Consider the following 17,827-nt stretch of genomic DNA (forward strand, 5'->3'; position numbering starts at 1 on the left):
TGATCAAATGCCGTTTAGAACAGAACTAAAGTTACATGTTATGCATGGTTATGTTATGGTAATAGAAAAACGGTTATGTTATGGTTTCGGGCATGGAGTAAATAAAATGTTATCCATATCAATTTTGAAGAGGATCACTCCTGAGTGGATTAATAAAAAAAGGATTTTCTTACCTAGAAACAAAAAAAAAATAAATAGAACAAGTGACAAGTATATACAAAAATAAAAATTGGACTATAACTATTCAAAAGGCCTTCTGACTACATTCTACAAGATTGGCTGCATTAAGATAAGAAAAGGAAACAACATATATAAATATACAAACTGATTTTTAAAGCTACTACACATGAATCATGAAGTTTTAGACGTTAGATAGTGTATATGCTGAAGTGAATACCCCATGCGTGTATGAACAATATAAATGGAAAGCCCATCAGAAAGGCCCAATTGAATGAATCCGGGTCCAACACGGGTCAACCCGTTTCAAAGAAGTTTTTTTTTCTGATTCGGCTTTTCGCTTCCTCTCTGTTTTGCTACTTACTCCCTCTCTCGATTCAAAAGTCTCTGCTTTGGCTTCTGGGTATCGACGAGAGTAACGTGATTCGGAGACTCAAGGTAAGCCTACAATCCCTTCCTCGATAAATCTCCTGATCGCTGTTGAAGTTCTAAGCTTTATGGACGAGCTGTGGCAATGAAGCTTGAATGCTATGCCTGCTAACTGTTTGTTTAAATTCCCAAGAGAGTACTCATCTTACCCTCTTCATGAGAACTGATCTGAAACTCTTCTGTGTTTTCATTCTTTGTTCCAGTGTTTTGTCTAGAATTTCTGTTTCGTTGGTGTGTTCTTTAAGGAACATGGAACACGACAATGTAGGTAATGTTTCAGTTCTTATTACTCAAATCACAGCAGCTTTCATACTAATAAATCGCCTGGAACTGAAGCTGCTGTGATAAGCAACCGGCGACACAAAACATAACAGCCAAAAAAAAAGAAGAAAAAGGAAGGAAATTGCAGATTTTCATAGCTTAGAAGGAAGAAGAATGAGAAAGTCATTGTACATCATAGCAGCTCATGCTAACCTCGTATCTCAAGTAAAGTATGAACCACAAGAAGGCTACCTCCCTCCTGGCCACTGCATCATACGACATGAAAGTCAATGTATATCCTTCTGTTGTCCCTTGCCTTAGTTTTTGTTTCTTTGTTAATCAATCTTCTGTTTGATTCTACCCTTTCTACCAGATATGGTCAGACAGAGATTTCTCGCTTGTTAGAAGCTTAGCAGGACACGAGTCAAAAGTTGCCTCATCAGATATCACTGCAGATAGCTCGTGTATAGCAACTGTATCACGTGACCGTACCATCAAGCTTTGGACAAGCAGTAGCAACTAAGAGGAAGAAGAAGGCGGAGAAACAATTGACATAGACTTATAATAGTATCGATTTGTAATCTTGTTGTGGATTATCCATAGGATGATGATACATTGTCTTTGAAAATTTTGCCATGACGGTCAACAAGTTTCCCTGAGATACTATTTGACAACATGATAAGAAAAGAACGGAGAGATGGGATCTTCTAAAGACTCTTCAGGTTGCAGGTTTATTTGTACCAACCAGAAGAAAGTGTCGAAGTACGAAATAGAAGGCTCAGGCTAAAGCCTGTAGTAGAAACAAAACAGAGAGTATCACAAAACAATATCGATTAATTATTTTCTTTCTATAAAATGGTGTTCTTCATTGGCTCTTCTAGGTTTACTCTCACAACTCAAAAATAAATCTTATATGTTTTTGTAGCTACCCAATAACGCATGTTTTACATGTTTAGACATAATTATACATCGTATATAGTGAACGGAACTCAACACCATCAAAAGAATTATTTTTTTTTTGAACTGAAAAAAAAAGACAACTGAATTATTTTCAATAGATAAGCACACTTGAACAAGAGTCAATCAACTATTACTTTCCACCATCACCATGCATACCAAACTCGTTACGCTGAGATAGTGGTGTGTGTATACCAAACAAACCACATATGTTCTGAACGGCGTATTTTAAAACTAGTTTGAAAATGACGTTGAATAGCACGAAACTCGCACACATGATAAAATTCCCACGTAAAAATTGTTTTGAAAATTAATATTTAATCTAAACCCATTAACTCATCATAGTGGCAACCAAGTGTATATACCAATACAAATAAATAAACAAAAGGAAAAGAAAGGCACTACGGTTCCATTCAGACGAAGGCTGGCGTATGAATGTGTGTATATATACACTAATCTACGGTGGTGCATAAACATCATTGTATTTTCACCGATCACAGAAATTTAAAGAGATAGAAAAATATGGGAGTGTACTTAGGCAACTATTGTTATGTGATGATAATAGTGTTGGTATTGGGAAAAGAAGTGAGAAGTCAGTCTTTAAAAAATGGTTATTATTCATCTTCATGTCCAAGAGCTGAGTCCATAGTATGATCCACTGTTGAATCTCACTTTGATTCTGATCCCACCATCTCTCCTGGCTTGCTTAGGCTTCATTTCCATGACTGTTTTGTCCAGGTTCTAATACTTATTTAATCACAATCTCCTTTGATCATAATTTAGTTATACAAGTCAAACTGATTAGTTGAAATTTGACCTATTATTAGGGTTGTGATGGATCAGTTTTAATCAAAGGAAAATCTGCGGAGCAAGCAGCTCTAGCTAATGGTGGTCTTAGAGGGTTCGAAGTGATAGATGATGCGAAAGCACAACTCGAGTTAGAGTGCCCAGGAGTTGTGTCATGCGCAGATATACTTGCACTTGCTGCTCGTGACGCTGTTGACTTGGTATGCAAGTTTACTAAACCTAAGTTTTAAGGTTTTAATTATTCCTTTGGAAGATTCTTTTGTATTGATTACGTATGGTAACAGAGTTCTGGACCAAGCTGGCGAGTTCCAACGGGTCGTAAAGACGGTAGAATCTCGTTTGCATCGGAAGCATCGAATCTACCTTCACCATTTGACTCCGTTGCTGTTCAAAAGCAAAAGTTTGAAGCTAAAGGGTTGGATGCTCATGATCTAGTTACTCTACTTGGTATGTTTTATTTATCTCTCTATTTTGTTATGATAATTATATGGGCAAATTCTGTAGATAGCACAGAAATAAATTATGAGAAAAATAGTATAAAGAAGAAAATTTTCTAAACCAGCACTAACTAAAGAGCAAAATGACTGACTAAATTACTCAAAACCCTAAACCTTTACCTTAATCTCACTATCTAAATACTAAACACTAATCAATTCAAATCCATATATGAAATATTTTTTAAAAAAAATTTAGTTAATGCTATTTTGAGAATTTTTTTTTCTCTGTGCGCTATTTTTGAATAAAAATATGTTTTATTGCCATCTTAGGGTATTTTTCTATTTATTTTGCACTCATATATACACGTACAAAATAATTATATTAGTTTCGTTTTCCTTAATATTATTGACGTTTATAAATTGATAGTTCATTTTATGAGGGCATGCAGGTGCACACACAATAGGACAAACGGACTGTCTCTTTTTCCGTTACCGTTTATACAACTACACGGTGACCGGAAACTCGGACCCAACCATAAGCCCATCGTTTCTTACGCAGCTCAAAACTCTTTGTCCTCCCAATGGAGACCCATCGAAACGCGTTGCTCTTGACATTGGCAGTCCATCAAAATTCGATGTAAGCTTCTTCAAGAACCTAAGAGACGGTAACGGCATTTTGGAGTCGGACCAACGGCTTTGGTCGGACTCCGAGACAAATGACGTGGTGAGGAAGTATGCGAGTACTATTAGAGGTTTGTTAGGGTTAAGGTTTGATAAGGAGTTTGGTCAAGCTATGGTTAAGATGAGTTCCATTGAGGTAAAGACAGACGTTGATGGTGAGGTCAGGAAAGTTTGCTCTAAGATCAACTATTGACTAGAACATATATAAAAATATATAAATAATACCAAATGCATGGTAGATGATCTTGTCGTTAGCAAGGAGTGCTTTGTATAAATGTCGACAAGTTCGACCCTCATGCTTGTATGTTTAACTTCTCATACTGGCCAAATAAAATTTTGGACCAAAGGTCTGAAAATTCATGTAATAAAAATATATAGAAATGTTTTCTCTAGTTTAAATTTTTAGCTACTGAATGTTCCATCATCGTAGATGGAGTAGTTGTTATATGTTTCAAGAAAAAAAATGCACAATAATATCGATATTTTGAAGGATAAATCTCATAGATAACACTAACTTTTTAAGACAAAAACAATACACATGAGAGGAAATTTTAAATTATCACACTAAATAACAAAAAAAAAAAACTAAATGCATAAACTTTATACCATAGTTTTATCCTACCTATAAATATAAAACCCTAAACTATAATCATTAAATCATAAATTTAAATATAAATATAAATTATGTTATTGTATTATTTATTATATTCTAAAATTTATTTTTAACTAGATACATACATATTTATTTTATATATTTAAATAATATTATTTTGAAGATGTTCTTTTCTATATACTCTGTTGGGTAATTTTTCTAAATAGACAATTTTCAAGTTATGATCACAAAAATGGACTACAAGGAGGAAAATGACCAAAATGTTTCAATTAATAGGTAAAAGGATCATAATACCCTAGATATATAAAAAAATAAAAAATAATTATTTTTAATAGTTTTAGATTATATGTTTTCAAATTTGAACTTTTTTATAAATTTTTTTTTAATTCTTTTTTTCAAATTTTTTTTAATATTTTTTTGTCAAATTTTCTTTTTTGTAATTCGAAAATACTTTTTGAAACTATTTTTAAAATTTTTATTTTCAATTTTTTAATATTTATTCTTTATTTATAAAATTTTAAATCTCAATCTCAAATCCCCACCCCTTAACTTTAAACCCTAAGGTTTGGATTAGCTGAAGAGAGATGTACGTGAAACCCTCTCAGGCCCGCTTCCCAAGGTGTGCCGCTCAGATGGATCTCTTCTGCCCTAGCTCGGCCGCTCCTTCCTCCTTCCTCTGAAGCAGCTCTGCTCTCTCTCCATGGTCTTGATGGTGACTGCTCCTCCATCGTGTATCAGGCCTCCTCCACATCCGCCGTCGTTACCGTGTAAGCCCCTTCCGCTTGAAGCTTGCTCTCTAATCATCTTTCCGGAACCTCCAGACCCTACAGCCGCCCTCATTCGCCTCCTCGCTCCTCTACACATCCTCGAACCTTCCGTCAGTTCTTCGGTTCATGTGGTTGCAGTTACTCCTTTAAGTTTCTTTGCAACGACCAAAGGTTTAACCAGATCTGTTTTCGTATCATTTGGAGTGCGAGTTTCTACTACGTGTAGATTTCAGTCCAGTCCCACTTTCCAGATCGAACCATGGTTTCTCTTTGTAGGAACCTCTCTTCGTTCAAAAGGTCTTCTCTGTTTCTTCTTGCAACAAGCCCTACATGGATGAGTATTACCTTGTTTTAGGTATTAGTTGTGTCAAGATGAATCATTTAGCTCAGAATGAGGATGTTGCCCTCTCTTTGAATCTTCTCTTACCTCTGGTTGAGGATGTTACAAGCTCTCTGCCTTTACCTCAGTACGAGGATCTGACTTTACCTCATACCATCTCTAATGTATTTTTCTATTTTTTCCTCTAAAATAGGGAAACTATATAATAGAGATGAGTTTGTCTCCAATGTATTCCTCTAAAAATGAATATTCATGATATATTTCTAATTTTACAAATAGTATCTTTTATTTGTGAAAGTTGAAAACCAACCCAATTTAGTGTAACATTCATAAAATTACACTGAATATTTTTATAGAAACTATTATGTAAATAAAAAATATGATTATATATTTATATAAACAGTAAATTTTCACTAACAAATATTTATTTTGGTTATAATTGTTAAAGTAAAAAATTAAAGGATCATTTTGTAAATAAAAAAGTATGTCTCTATTATAGAGGAATATTATTTCTTCCTCTAAATATAGAGGTGAAAATAGCAATCTCTATTTTAGAGAAAGAAATAGAATAGGGTTGGAGTGATTTTATCTCTAAATGCTATTATAGAGGTGAGTTGGAGATGCTAGTACGAGGATGTTGCTCTGTTTTGTAAGACAGGCCCACAACACAGTGGCCCAAGAAGAGCCCAAGACTCATCTTCCTCACTTGCCATCGTCGAAGGAGATTTTGTCATGTTGCAGAGTTGAAGAGAAGAGTACGGAGAGCCTTATCCGGAACCGTTACACTCCGCTCCAATCCTTATGTGCTGGCTAATCTACTTTATGCTTTAACAGCTGTGTATTTAAAGTAGTCTAGATCCTTCATTGGATTCTATATATTGTCTTGTAATCCCATCTATTGAGGTAATGTGAAAGTATTATTCAGTCTAAATCTCTTCGAGTTTGTCTTTCACATGTTTTATCTCCTTTTAGTTACTCTGTATGAGGTTCGTATTAGGACCTTTGTCTTGTCGGCTCTGGTTTCTATGGTTGCAGAAATTGATGCTTTTAAAAATGGAGGTTTTGGATGGTATACCCATGGTATGTATGTAGCACATGGCTCTCAATGCTCTATTCTATATGCGGTTTCAACCTTTGCTGTCCAAACCTTGACGATGTAGGAAGCTCTTCTTGCAGGATCGTGTGCTGGACTCTCAAAGCTTTAAGTATTTTCAGACTCTAATGTCTTTTTCCCTGCCCTGCATTCAGGGATGAGTTTGAATGGGATCGCAGGTTGTCTTCTTGACATCACAAACCTTGCCACTCCCTTCACTCTGTTATCATTTAAGTTTTATCAGTATGTTTGGCTGTTGCTTTTGCTATGTACATGTGTTTTTCAGACTATGTTTCACTTTTACTCTCTTTTGAATTATGAATTAAAGAAACCCTTGACAAAAAAAAAAAATTAGATTAGTTAACCTAGAGGTATAAATGTATATTTACTTCTTTAATAAAACATTTTGATCATTTTGATCATTAGAGTCTATATTTGTGACAGAAACTTTTTTAGTGCTATGATAGGTTATTTCCCTACTTTTTATCACAAAAACTTGTTTTATTGTGAAAGGTAATTAAACAAACTAGTGGTCTCCAAGGTCTCAATTTCGAACGTTTATCATTTTTTACTGGCGTTTGTATATTTGTGTTGTAGAAAACTTATGATGAATGTTTTCTAATTTTGATTGTTTTTTTTTTTAAAAGAAAAATCCTTCCAAGTAAATTATAAGGTTAATTAATTGCAAGTCTTATTGATTTTTTTTAACCTTAAGGGAAATATCAAAAGATTAACCTTTTCATTTTCAAGATACTACATCGTGATGAAGATATTGTGACTTCTGAAAACTCCAAATTTCACATAAGCAAAACTTGTAAAATCTCTAGCTAACAGTCATTTAGAACCTTAACCAAAACACCAAAAAAGCCTGGAATAGTGAAGCTTTGAATAGATCAGAGCTTGAGAATAAGACCAATGGGGCAATGATCACTGCCATTGATATCAGGGAGAATATAAGAATCATGAACATTGGCTGAGATCGATTCAGATACCAAGAAGTAGTCCAGTCTCCATCCTGTTTCCACACACTCACACCAATTCACACAGTTTAAACAATCCAAATATGATTCTGAATATGGATCAAAACAGTATCAACAGTTTATTTCTATGCAGAGTTGATTACCTTTGTTGGTTTTGCGAGTACCATGGCGATAACCCCAATAAGTGTAACCTAAAACACCAGGATGTTGTTTTCTAAAGGTATCTACAAGGCCCTTGTCTAAGAAGTTTTCTCTGAAGGATTGTCTTTCTTCTATTGTAAAACCAGCACTTCTTTTGTTCCCCTAATCCAAAAAAAAAAACATTTGGCAAAAGAGAGGTGATTACTGTTGTTTCAACTAGTCAATAACATAAAATGAAGAATCTGAGAGTTAGTTACCGCAGGATTGTAGATGTCAATTTCTTCATGAGCACAGTTTAGATCACCAGTCAAGACTACAGGTTTAGTCTTCTCCAGCTCCTGCAGATGCAAAGAGACCATAGAGAGATCAGTGTAAGAAGAATATATAAAATAAATAAAGAAAAGTTTCATACTTTGATGTACTTGCTGAGGGTTCGATCCCATTCTTCAATCCTGTATGACTTGAGAAACCAACACCATTTGTTAAACTAATAAATAAAACAAGAAAATGTACCAAACGTGTAGAAACTAAATGCCTTAAAATTGAAGGGTACCAGTCTTTTTAAGCCATCTCCAGAGTTAGGGACATATGTGCTTATCAAGTAGAAAGAGTCGAACTCAGTGGTCACAATGCGTCCTTCAATGTCATGATCTGATCCAGAGTGACCAGTACCATATCTAACTGAGAGTGGTTTTATCTGTCAAAAAGACAAACTTGATTAGAACACTTACAACTCAACATAACACATCAGACACATTCTTGTCTTCTCTTTACCCTTGAAATAATAGCAGTTCCAGAGTATCCAAGCTTTGAGACGCTACAAGACCAGAAACTATGATCATAGCCATCACTAAGAGCTTTTTTAACTTCCTCAACATCCTTCACCTGTACCATAAGTGTAATAGATAAGAATTTAATCCTTTAGGACGGTGCTAATGTTTATGTAGTGACCTGGATCTTTGTCTCTTGCAAGCACAAGACATCAAAGTTTTCTCTCTGAGCAAGCTGCAGAGCAGAGAAGCTCTCTAGCTTCAACAGTGCTCGCAATCCATTAACATTCCAAGTCATAATCTTCACAGACTTGGTTCCCTCTGGGAGAGGGGGAGGTCTCATTGTCTTTGGGTTATAAGCTTTCCAGTCTTTTTCAGGCTTCTTATGTGCAAGTACCGTCCATGGTTCACTTTGAACTGAGGATGAGATGATTTCATCGGTTTTGAGGACTTTGCTAGATATGGTCAATGATGCTTCTTCCTCTTTTAACCGAGACTTCTGCTTACCTAGGAAGATTAAGAAAACACATAATGTTTCATAATATTCTAAGTAGATGCCAGTATTTAGTACAGTGTTAGTTTTTTAAAACACATGACAAACCTGCTTTGGTTAATGACTTGTGTTGTTCACTTAAGATAGCTTTTGAAGAAACTTTGGCTTTCAATTTTTTCTCAGTAGACTGTTTTACTCTTTTTTCTCCATAAGCTTCAGAGCTATTGCAGTCATCTTCTGTAGACTCTTCCTTGTTTCTGATCTTTCTTTTGATGGTGACACTTTCTGAGAGGGTGGATGAAGTAGTTTCCTTTGTTTCTGCACCAGAACTTTCACCTGTAACAGATAAACAAGACAGGACTTACCAAAGAGAGAAGCTATAGCAAGTCTGAGACTTTCCATTCTACTTTAAATTGAACAACATATCAAAGAAGTCCACATTCCTTTTTTCCATTCCACACATGAGAGAAAGAGAGAAAGAGAGAGAGATAGTGGATGCGTAGTAGTTACATACCTTGTAAATTGCTGTCCATATGAAGTTGTAAAGCTGAGATAAGTTCTTGTTTGAGTCCCTTCACAGGTAATCCAAGTTTCCTATGATTCAAAAACAAAGAACAAGTATTTGGATGTCTACCGAAACAATAACAAAGAAAAGGCGCATAAGCTTGCCTCAGCGTGGCTCTAAGTTCTTGAACCGTCATGGCCTCAATTTCCTTTTGAGGATCCTAAACAATACCCCATTTATCAAAACCAACAAATTAAACAGGAGAACCAAAAATCCTTAGCAATCAATCACAACCTTTGAACCAACTGTCTGATGACAATTCTGATCAGTAGCTGCTGCTACCTTCATCATTTCCTTTCCCTTGGTGTTGTTGTTGATAGAGAAAGGCGTAGTAGCATTTGACATGAGTCTCTTGTTGAAACTTGTTGCTCCTACTACTCCAACACTAACAATCGATGAACCAAATCTTAAGCTTCTCCTAAGTGGCACCGCCAGAAACCTAGAATCATCAACAGTCGCAAAATTTTCACACAGTACAAGTATAAAAAAAAACATGCAAAAATTGAAAGCTCTGCAATTCAGACAGAACACAGAAGAAGAACAACGAGGTTTGATCTTGTCCAAATGTAAGAAACGAATCAGAAGATAACACACACAAAAGCCCTAAACTTTATGGAAGAAGAAGAACAAAGCGGACAATCAGCAAACAATTCGAAGATGGAAACGTACTTGGAGCTGTGGAGACCGAACTGAAGAACCTAGTTCATCGATAAAGGGGGCACATGCCAGTTGCCACATTAAGCGAGACAACCGCCAAAAAAAAAAAAAAAAAAGGGAGCGCCTTTGTTTACAGAGTTTCGCTCGCTCACATCACATCTGCGCGTATATACACGCGCCGGATTGTCTTTGGTTCACTTTTTTACATGACCGGCTCATTTTCTTTATATCAAAGACCAAAACCAAACCAACTCCTACGCACTTTCCTAACATTTGCTACCTTGAGATGATTCTCTAGCGATAGCTTGAGGTTGGAGAGTTGTTTCTATTTTTGGAGAAAGACATGAGCTGAAAACACCTGCTTCTCTTACCTCTTTGGATTATAACCTGAGAAAGATACTGAACTCAGCTGTAACCATTAAAGCATCTATTCTATTAAAATAGACCATTTCATAAAAGTATGGTCCAACTATTATTTTTTTATCTTTATTATTATTTAGAATATTATTTATTATGCTTTATGCCATTAGACCTATATTAAAATTACCAATTGAAAAGACCTAAAAAGATGTAAAACAAAAAATATACCCAAGGGCGGATCAGGTCAGAATCTAGTTTCCTCTTAATTAAGTTGAAGTCGAAGCAATGTTGAATGCCTACAAAAACAAAAAGATTACAAGAACTATACAATCTTTTACCCAAAAAGAAAAGAACTATACAGTCTATAGTGGTGAACTATAAAAAAAGAGAACTATACAAGTTGAAGCAATGTTGGTCATAATCATCATTATCATCCATTCATACTATATTTCTTACTTACCCTCCAACTAGTAGTATCTTGAGAACACTGGACTGGACATTACATCTAGTCTGAAAGGTATCTAGGACGTGAAAATCATCTATCTACATGCGAGTCTGGCTCTTTCTCTCTCTCTCGCTAGGTCTTAAAGCCAAAGCAACACTGATGCTACTGCCTCTTACAAACCATTCTAATAAAGCTTGAACAAGCTTGTCTAGAAATAAAATCTAATTCTCATTTCTCTTCAGAGTTTACAACTTTTTTTTTAATGTTTTTACATTTTTATTTGATAATGAACAAGGTACAAAGAACCAAGTTCTCTTGTGGGAAAGTAAATAATACTAAGAAAATTACATAAGGTACAGTGGCTAACATACAACCAACTCTGACTAGTTAACAACAACTCCTCCTCCCTCTCTTATTCAGCGAGGCTGGTGGATGTTTCTTGGAGAAGCAACCCTCTGGTTTGCCCACTTAGCTGGCTTCTCTGCATACTTCGCCGGCTCTACAATCAACTTAGGACTCCTGTTCCCACTCGATCTCCTCACCATCTCACCATTCTTCCCTAAACCTGATCATCACACAACGAATTAGTCTCTAAACCTTGTTGGTTCAGGAGATTGTTGTTGATAGAGAGAGCTTTACCAAAGTCAGAAGGTGTATGGTAGATCTCCCCACCAAACTCATCAGCCTCGAATAGATCTTCCATGTCATCGAAATCAAACGACTCCGGAAGAAGATCAGCTACATCAACTTCACCATCATAGAAACCATCTGCACCTTGATGCTGGCTGATCCAGTAGTCATGGTACCACGTCGAAGTCGTCACCAACTGCCACCACTCCGGAGAGAAATCCTCCACTTGTCGTACAGCCGCCGGAACAAACAGAGGCGCGTCGGGGTTTAGAGTAGAACGTCTTCCTGAAACCATCGCCATGTTCTTTTAGATCTCTGCACAAAGACTAACAATATCAAATGATCTGATGGTATCAAGAAAAAGAAGAAGACAAAGAGATATTTTTTTTTACCTTTGGGTTAAGATAATATCTGAAACTCTTTTTCTTGTCTTGATAAAAAGCTAAACGGATTAGGCCGGACCAGAACACGAATGTAAGAAGATGTAGAAGAGAGTTGTGTTATTATATAAAGCGAGGTTCAGTATGCCGAAGCTGAGGTTTGTTGTGTCCGAGGCAGAATTATATGTGAGAGACAAGTGGGTAAGGGTGGGACCCGCGCCTCACATGGTTTTGTGTAATCTGCCGTCCACGTGTTTGCGCGTTACTGTTTGCTTTATTTGACTTTTGTTTCGTACCTATCCGTTGGCGATTCGTAATAAAGTTAAATTATTGTTTCTCTTTTTTTTTTTTTTGTGAACTAAATTGTTTCTCTTTTTTAAAAATTAAAATATCTGAAATTTGGTCGGAGAGGATAAGATCGGAAACTAATCTAATATATAGGCCCGTTAGGTTATTCTCTTATCTGAGAAAAAAAAATTGGTTTAAAACTATCCAATATAGGCCCATTTGTTAACTTGGCTCTTTTTTTTTAATACTAGGATAACAAAAATATTTGTTGATATATGAGTATTTTTTTAAAAAATTTTGATCAATAACTTGTATTTTGCAAATAAACTTTTAAAATTTTCTATTTTTGGAAAGTTAATACTTTTTAATAGAAAATAATGTAGATTTGAGAGTGTGATTAAGAAGTTAGGATAACAAGAACATTTGTTGATAGATGAATATTCTTATAGATTTTTTGATCAATTGGTTTTATTTTCCAAATAAACTTTTTTTTAAAAAATTATTTTTGGAAAGTTATGACTTTTTAGAGAAGACAATGTAGATTTGGGATTGTGGTTTATAAATTAGGATAATAATAATATTTTTTAATAGATGAATATTCTTTTAGAGTTTTTGATCAATAGGTTGTATTTTTTTTTAATTTCTATTTTAGCAAAATTATCACTTTTTTAGAGAAATATATTAGATATTTGTTTGTGATTTAAAAATTAAGATAACAAAATACTTGGTGATAGATGAGTATTCTTGTAGAATTTTTGATTAATAGGTTGTATTTTTTAAGTTAAGTAAATTTTCGATTTTGGGAAAGTTATCACTTTTTAGAAAAATATTTAAGATTTGGGTTTGTGATTTAGAAACTAGAATAACAAGAATATTTGTTAATAAATGAATATTCTTTTAGAATTTTTGATCAGTAAGTTGTATTTTTAAAATAAACTTTTAAAAGTTTCTATTTTTATAAAATTATCTCATTTTTGGAGAAAATAATGTAGATTTTATATTAAGATAAGAAACTAGGGTAAAAAGAATATTTGTTGATATATGAGTTTAAAAGATTCTTTTAGAATTTTTTAGAATTTTAGAACAAGAAAATTCTTTTAAAATTTTTAATCAATAGATTGTATGTTTTTAATAAACTTTTAAAAATTTCTATTTTTGTAAAGTTATCACTTTTTTTGAGAAAAAATGTAGAATTTAGATTGTGATTCAGAAACTAGGATAATAAGAATAATTGTTGATAGCTGAGTATTATTTTAAAATATTTTGATCAATATGTTGTATTTTGCAAATAAACTTTTAAAATTTTCTATTTTTAGAAAGTTAATAATTTTAGTAGATTTGAGATTGTGATTAAGAAATTAGGATAACAAAAATATTTGTTGATAGAAGTATTCTTATAGAATTTTTTATCAATAGTTTGTATTTTCTAAATAAACTTTTAAAAATTTCTATTTTTGGAAAGTTATCACTTTTTTAGATAAAACAATATAGATTTGAGATTGTAATTTAAAAATTATGACAATAAGAATATTTGTTGATAGATGTGTATTCTGTATTAACGATTGATGCATCAATGACTGTATCACCAACTTCATCAAGACAGACTATTGACATCCACGAGTTTCGATTTTCATCTTCGTAAACTAGTACAAGGCTACGACTTTATCGATCATATAGTTTTGAAAGTTTAAAATGAAACTAAAATGAAAGTGAGAGAGAGACTAGAGCTAACTCAATATCACCGAACTATTTGGATTGGCAACGACCTTCTCAGCCTTGTTCTCCAACTGTAGTCCATTCCATTTTAAATCCTTCTTAACATTAATTCATTTTAAATCATTTTGAGATGGTTTCATTTAAATCATTTTGAGATGGTTTCATTTGTCTTGCACATCAAATCGATATCCTTCTACTTAGAGCCGCGCCTAGAGTTTTTTCATGTCACAAGCCAAACAAAATTGATATTATAGTTTTTATTAGGTTTGGTACTTTTATCCGAGATCCGGATTCGATCTGAGATCCGATCCAGATCCGTTCCAAAAATCCGGATATCCGGAGAGGCCGAATCCGGATCCGGATAGTAAAATGTTGGATCCGTCAAAGCCGGATCCGGATTCGCCGAATCCGGATCCGTCAAAGCCGAATCCGGATCCGGATATCTTGATTTTTTAGTCCGGATATCCGGATCCGTAAGTTTTATTAATAACTATTTCAAAAATAGTAATATCTATACATAAAAACTAATTTTATTTAATATATTTTCATCTTTATAATAGTATATATAAATTTTATGTAAATTTTGTAATACTATACATAAAAATAATTAAATATATTATATATTTTTTTATTTTAAAATTATTGTTAATATTTTATATATATTTTTTATTTATTTTAAGGATCCAAATCCGGATCCGGATATCCGCCGGATATTATAATTTTTAGAAGGATATCCGACACCCGGATATCCGAAAACCTCGGATCCTGATAAGGATAGTATAATTATGGATCCGCCAGATAAAGATCCAGATCCAAATATCTTAAAACTGCCCGGATACCCGATCCGTCTCAGGCTACTACATTTTTTTACAAATGTCTCTTTTGCAAAATAAAAAATTGATAGAAAAGATTACCAAAAAGACTTTTATTATTTTATGTTAACTTGTGATGCAAAACTGTAATACACTACACTACATATTATCATTAATATACAATATTTTCTCTTTATTTTTAGTTACACAAATTATTTACAAATTTTGAATAAATAATAATATACAAAATAAAGTGATTGAAATTTTATAATAGCGATCTAGGTTCAAGAAGATATGTTTTATCATAACACTTTATAAGATAAGCGTATTCAGAAAAAGAAATAAGAAAATAAAAAAATTTAGTTTTTTTTAAATATATACATAATCGTAAATAATTAATTTAAATTTAAATTTGTGATTGAAGAAAAAAATCTTAAAAACGTAATATAAGTTGTCAAACAAACCTAGAAAAAGTGGGTTACCATTAAACCATATAAACTATAAATAGTATTTTTAGAAATATGCCCTATACATTTTGTTATCAGAATTATGCCCTAAGCCAAGGCCTATAATTCTATTTAGGCTGACATTTAGTGCGTTACTAGTATAACACACAATGGGAAGCAAGAAGTTATCATTCAGTAAGTTTTTTGTGCTTTTCTTTTTTTCTTTATTAAAAATCTTATATATTAAAATAGAACTCATGACTTCTTTAATGTGTGATTTTTTAATTTGGACCATCACTTACAAATCTTACTAAATGTATTTATTAAGACTAAGAATATATAGAATATTTAAAATACTTTAATCATAATATCTTTTGATATCTTTTCATTTTAATAGTATACATATATTTATTTTAAAATTCTAACAAATCTGTTTTAAAATATTTTTACAAGATCTTCATTTTCGAAATTATATTTAAATATTTTCACTAATTTCTAAATTTGTTTGAAAAGTTATTATACATTAATATATTCAGTTATCGTTTATCAAATGAAAAATAAAAAAATTCTATAATATTTTATCTATTATATAATCATAATCAATCATATTAAAAGAAATTATTATATTGAGCTAAATATAATAAAATTTTATTAAATTTATAAATTTATGAATTTTATTTTCGTAAGTATAAAATACTTATGTTCAAAAATAAAATCTAATAAGTTGGTAAGATGAGTTAACATTAGCAAACTATATAATACATGTATAAAATTTAACATGTATTTCTTTAAAGCTAATAATGTAAAATCTTTGTAACTACTTTAATCATATATTTTCATTTTAAATACAATATATATTTATATATTATATTTTAAAAATTCTAATAAATCTGTGTAAAATTTTTAACAATAACTTAATGTATTTTAAGTTATCGTTTATAAAATGAAAAATAAATAAATTATATCCTATTTTATTTACTTTATAGTCATGATCATGTTAAAATATAATTATTATACCTAAATAAATATGATAAAAGTATATTCAACTGATAAATTTATAAATTTTATTTTCATAAATATAAACTATTTATTTTTAAAATATAATATGATGATAGAATGGATTAAAATTAGCAAACTATATAATACATGTCTAAAAATTAACATATGTTAGACTTTTGTATATACAATAATATATTATCTAAAATGAATAAGCATAAAAAATATTAGTAAAAAGAAATCCAGCTTTGAAAAACGGATCAGAATTTAGCATAAATTAAATACAAAATTATTTTCAAATATGTTTTCTCATGAATATATTAATTTTCTTAATAACTAAATGCAAATACAATAAGATAAATATATGTTTTGTGATACATCAAGTGTAGGTAGTTAATCAAATTTTGGACCAATTGGAGAGCCAAGTCTTATGAGTATGACCTTGACAAATGACAAGTAGCAGCAAGATTTGACAAATCTTATATATTAAAACAGAAGTCACATCTTTGATTCATGTGTGATTTTTTTTAAAAATGGACCCTCACTAGAAATCAGTTATCATTCATTTATTACTAATAATATGAATTAATAATATATCATTTATAATATAACATCGACTCCTAAAAATCCGGATTGGTTAACAAACTCACCTTGATTCATGTGTGATATTTTTATTTGGATCATCATTTAAATTTTTTATTAGATATATTTCCTTAATGCTAATATATAATCTTTTAACTATATATAAATATATATATTTAATTTTCTTAACAAATGTGTTGAAAAATATTATAACAATATCTTAATTATCAAAAATTGTATATAAATATTTTCACTAATTTTGTAATTAGTAATTAAATTAATGTTATTATACATTAATATATATATATATATATATATATACTCAGTTATCTTTTACAAAATGAAAAAAAATATATCAAATTACTATTTTATAGTTATATCTATCATTTTAAAATAAAACATAATATTTAATTAAATATGATAAAATTATTTTAAACTGATAAATTAATATATTTTATTTTCACAAACATTAAAAATTTATGCTAGAAATATAATATGTTGGTATAACGGGTTAACATTAGTAAATTAGATTATTCATGTATAAAATTAACTTATCTTAAATTTTTATATATAGTTATTATCCTAAATGAATAAACATAAAAAAATATTGATAAAGAAAATCTAGCGCTTTGAATTACGGATCATGATCATAATAATTGAATAAAAAATAATTTTAAAATATATATAATAAAAAATAACAAATATATGTGATGATTTGAAATAATCAATTAACTTACAGAATAAAGACTATCAAATTTTTATATTTAAAATAATTATATATAACCATTTAAATATATAAATAACTTAAAAATATATTTTAATTATGTAAAATATATGTAAACATGAAAATTAATACCCGCACAGTTGTGCGGGTCCAAATCTAGTATCAACCTTAAACGGTCGGTTAGCAATAGCAAAGCTAGTATATACTACAAGAAAACAGGGATGTTTTATTATTTATAAAAAAATATATAATTAAAAGTAAACATAAATATCTGCTTTTA

General features: G+C 31.5%; 2 protein-coding genes, 2 long non-coding RNA genes and 1 pseudogene across 6 annotated transcripts; 3 read left to right on the forward strand and 2 right to left on the reverse strand.

The window, feature by feature from the left end:
* Nucleotides 1–402: 402 nt before the first annotated feature.
* LOC106356707 lies at nucleotides 403–1,581 on the forward strand. The gene is made up of 4 exons (XR_001272138.3): nucleotides 403–615; nucleotides 810–874; nucleotides 943–1,159; nucleotides 1,241–1,581. It is a non-coding gene; the product is annotated as an uncharacterized LOC106356707 (long non-coding RNA).
* A 476-nt stretch (nucleotides 1,582–2,057) lies between these two features.
* On the forward strand, nucleotides 2,058–4,232 carry LOC106356706 (annotated as a pseudogene).
* A 723-nt stretch (nucleotides 4,233–4,955) lies between these two features.
* Nucleotides 4,956–6,913, forward strand: LOC106352799. Of its 2 annotated transcripts, none has more exons than XR_002656355.2 (2): nucleotides 4,956–6,372; nucleotides 6,442–6,913. It is a non-coding gene; the product is annotated as an uncharacterized LOC106352799 (long non-coding RNA). The 2 variants fall into 2 exon arrangements; XR_007321294.1 differs by having other exon boundaries at nucleotides 6,467–6,913.
* Nucleotides 6,914–7,282: 369 nt separating this feature from the next.
* LOC106352793 (DNA-(apurinic or apyrimidinic site) endonuclease, chloroplastic) lies at nucleotides 7,283–10,509 on the reverse strand. Of its 2 annotated transcripts, XM_013792424.3 has the most exons (12): nucleotides 10,181–10,501; nucleotides 9,746–9,950; nucleotides 9,616–9,671; nucleotides 9,461–9,540; nucleotides 9,055–9,282; nucleotides 8,635–8,960; nucleotides 8,458–8,568; nucleotides 8,237–8,380; nucleotides 8,096–8,143; nucleotides 7,941–8,021; nucleotides 7,686–7,845; nucleotides 7,283–7,577 (listed from the first exon to the last, which is right to left on the reverse strand). In XM_013792424.3, exons 2-12 carry the CDS (start codon nucleotides 9,854–9,856, stop codon nucleotides 7,456–7,458), a joined length of 1,467 nt encoding a protein of 488 aa, XP_013647878.1. In that variant the 5' UTR covers nucleotides 9,857–9,950; nucleotides 10,181–10,501; the 3' UTR covers nucleotides 7,283–7,455. The 2 variants fall into 2 exon arrangements, with proteins under 2 accessions (XP_013647878.1, XP_048608620.1); XM_048752663.1 differs by having other exon boundaries at nucleotides 9,461–9,671; nucleotides 10,181–10,509.
* Nucleotides 10,510–11,182: 673 nt separating this feature from the next.
* On the reverse strand, nucleotides 11,183–12,192 carry LOC106352795 (protein EARLY RESPONSIVE TO DEHYDRATION 15). Its single transcript, XM_013792427.3, has 3 exons — nucleotides 11,996–12,192; nucleotides 11,613–11,918; nucleotides 11,183–11,538 (listed from the first exon to the last, which is right to left on the reverse strand). The coding sequence occupies exons 2-3, from the start codon at nucleotides 11,902–11,904 to the stop codon at nucleotides 11,390–11,392; spliced, it is 441 nt and encodes a 146-aa protein (XP_013647881.1). The 5' UTR covers nucleotides 11,905–11,918; nucleotides 11,996–12,192; the 3' UTR covers nucleotides 11,183–11,389.
* Between the last annotated feature and the right edge of the window lie 5,635 nt (nucleotides 12,193–17,827).

Source organism: Brassica napus, chromosome C3, assembly GCF_020379485.1.
Source record: "Brassica napus cultivar Da-Ae chromosome C3, Da-Ae, whole genome shotgun sequence".
Lineage (NCBI taxonomy): Eukaryota > Viridiplantae > Streptophyta > Magnoliopsida > Brassicales > Brassicaceae > Brassica > Brassica napus.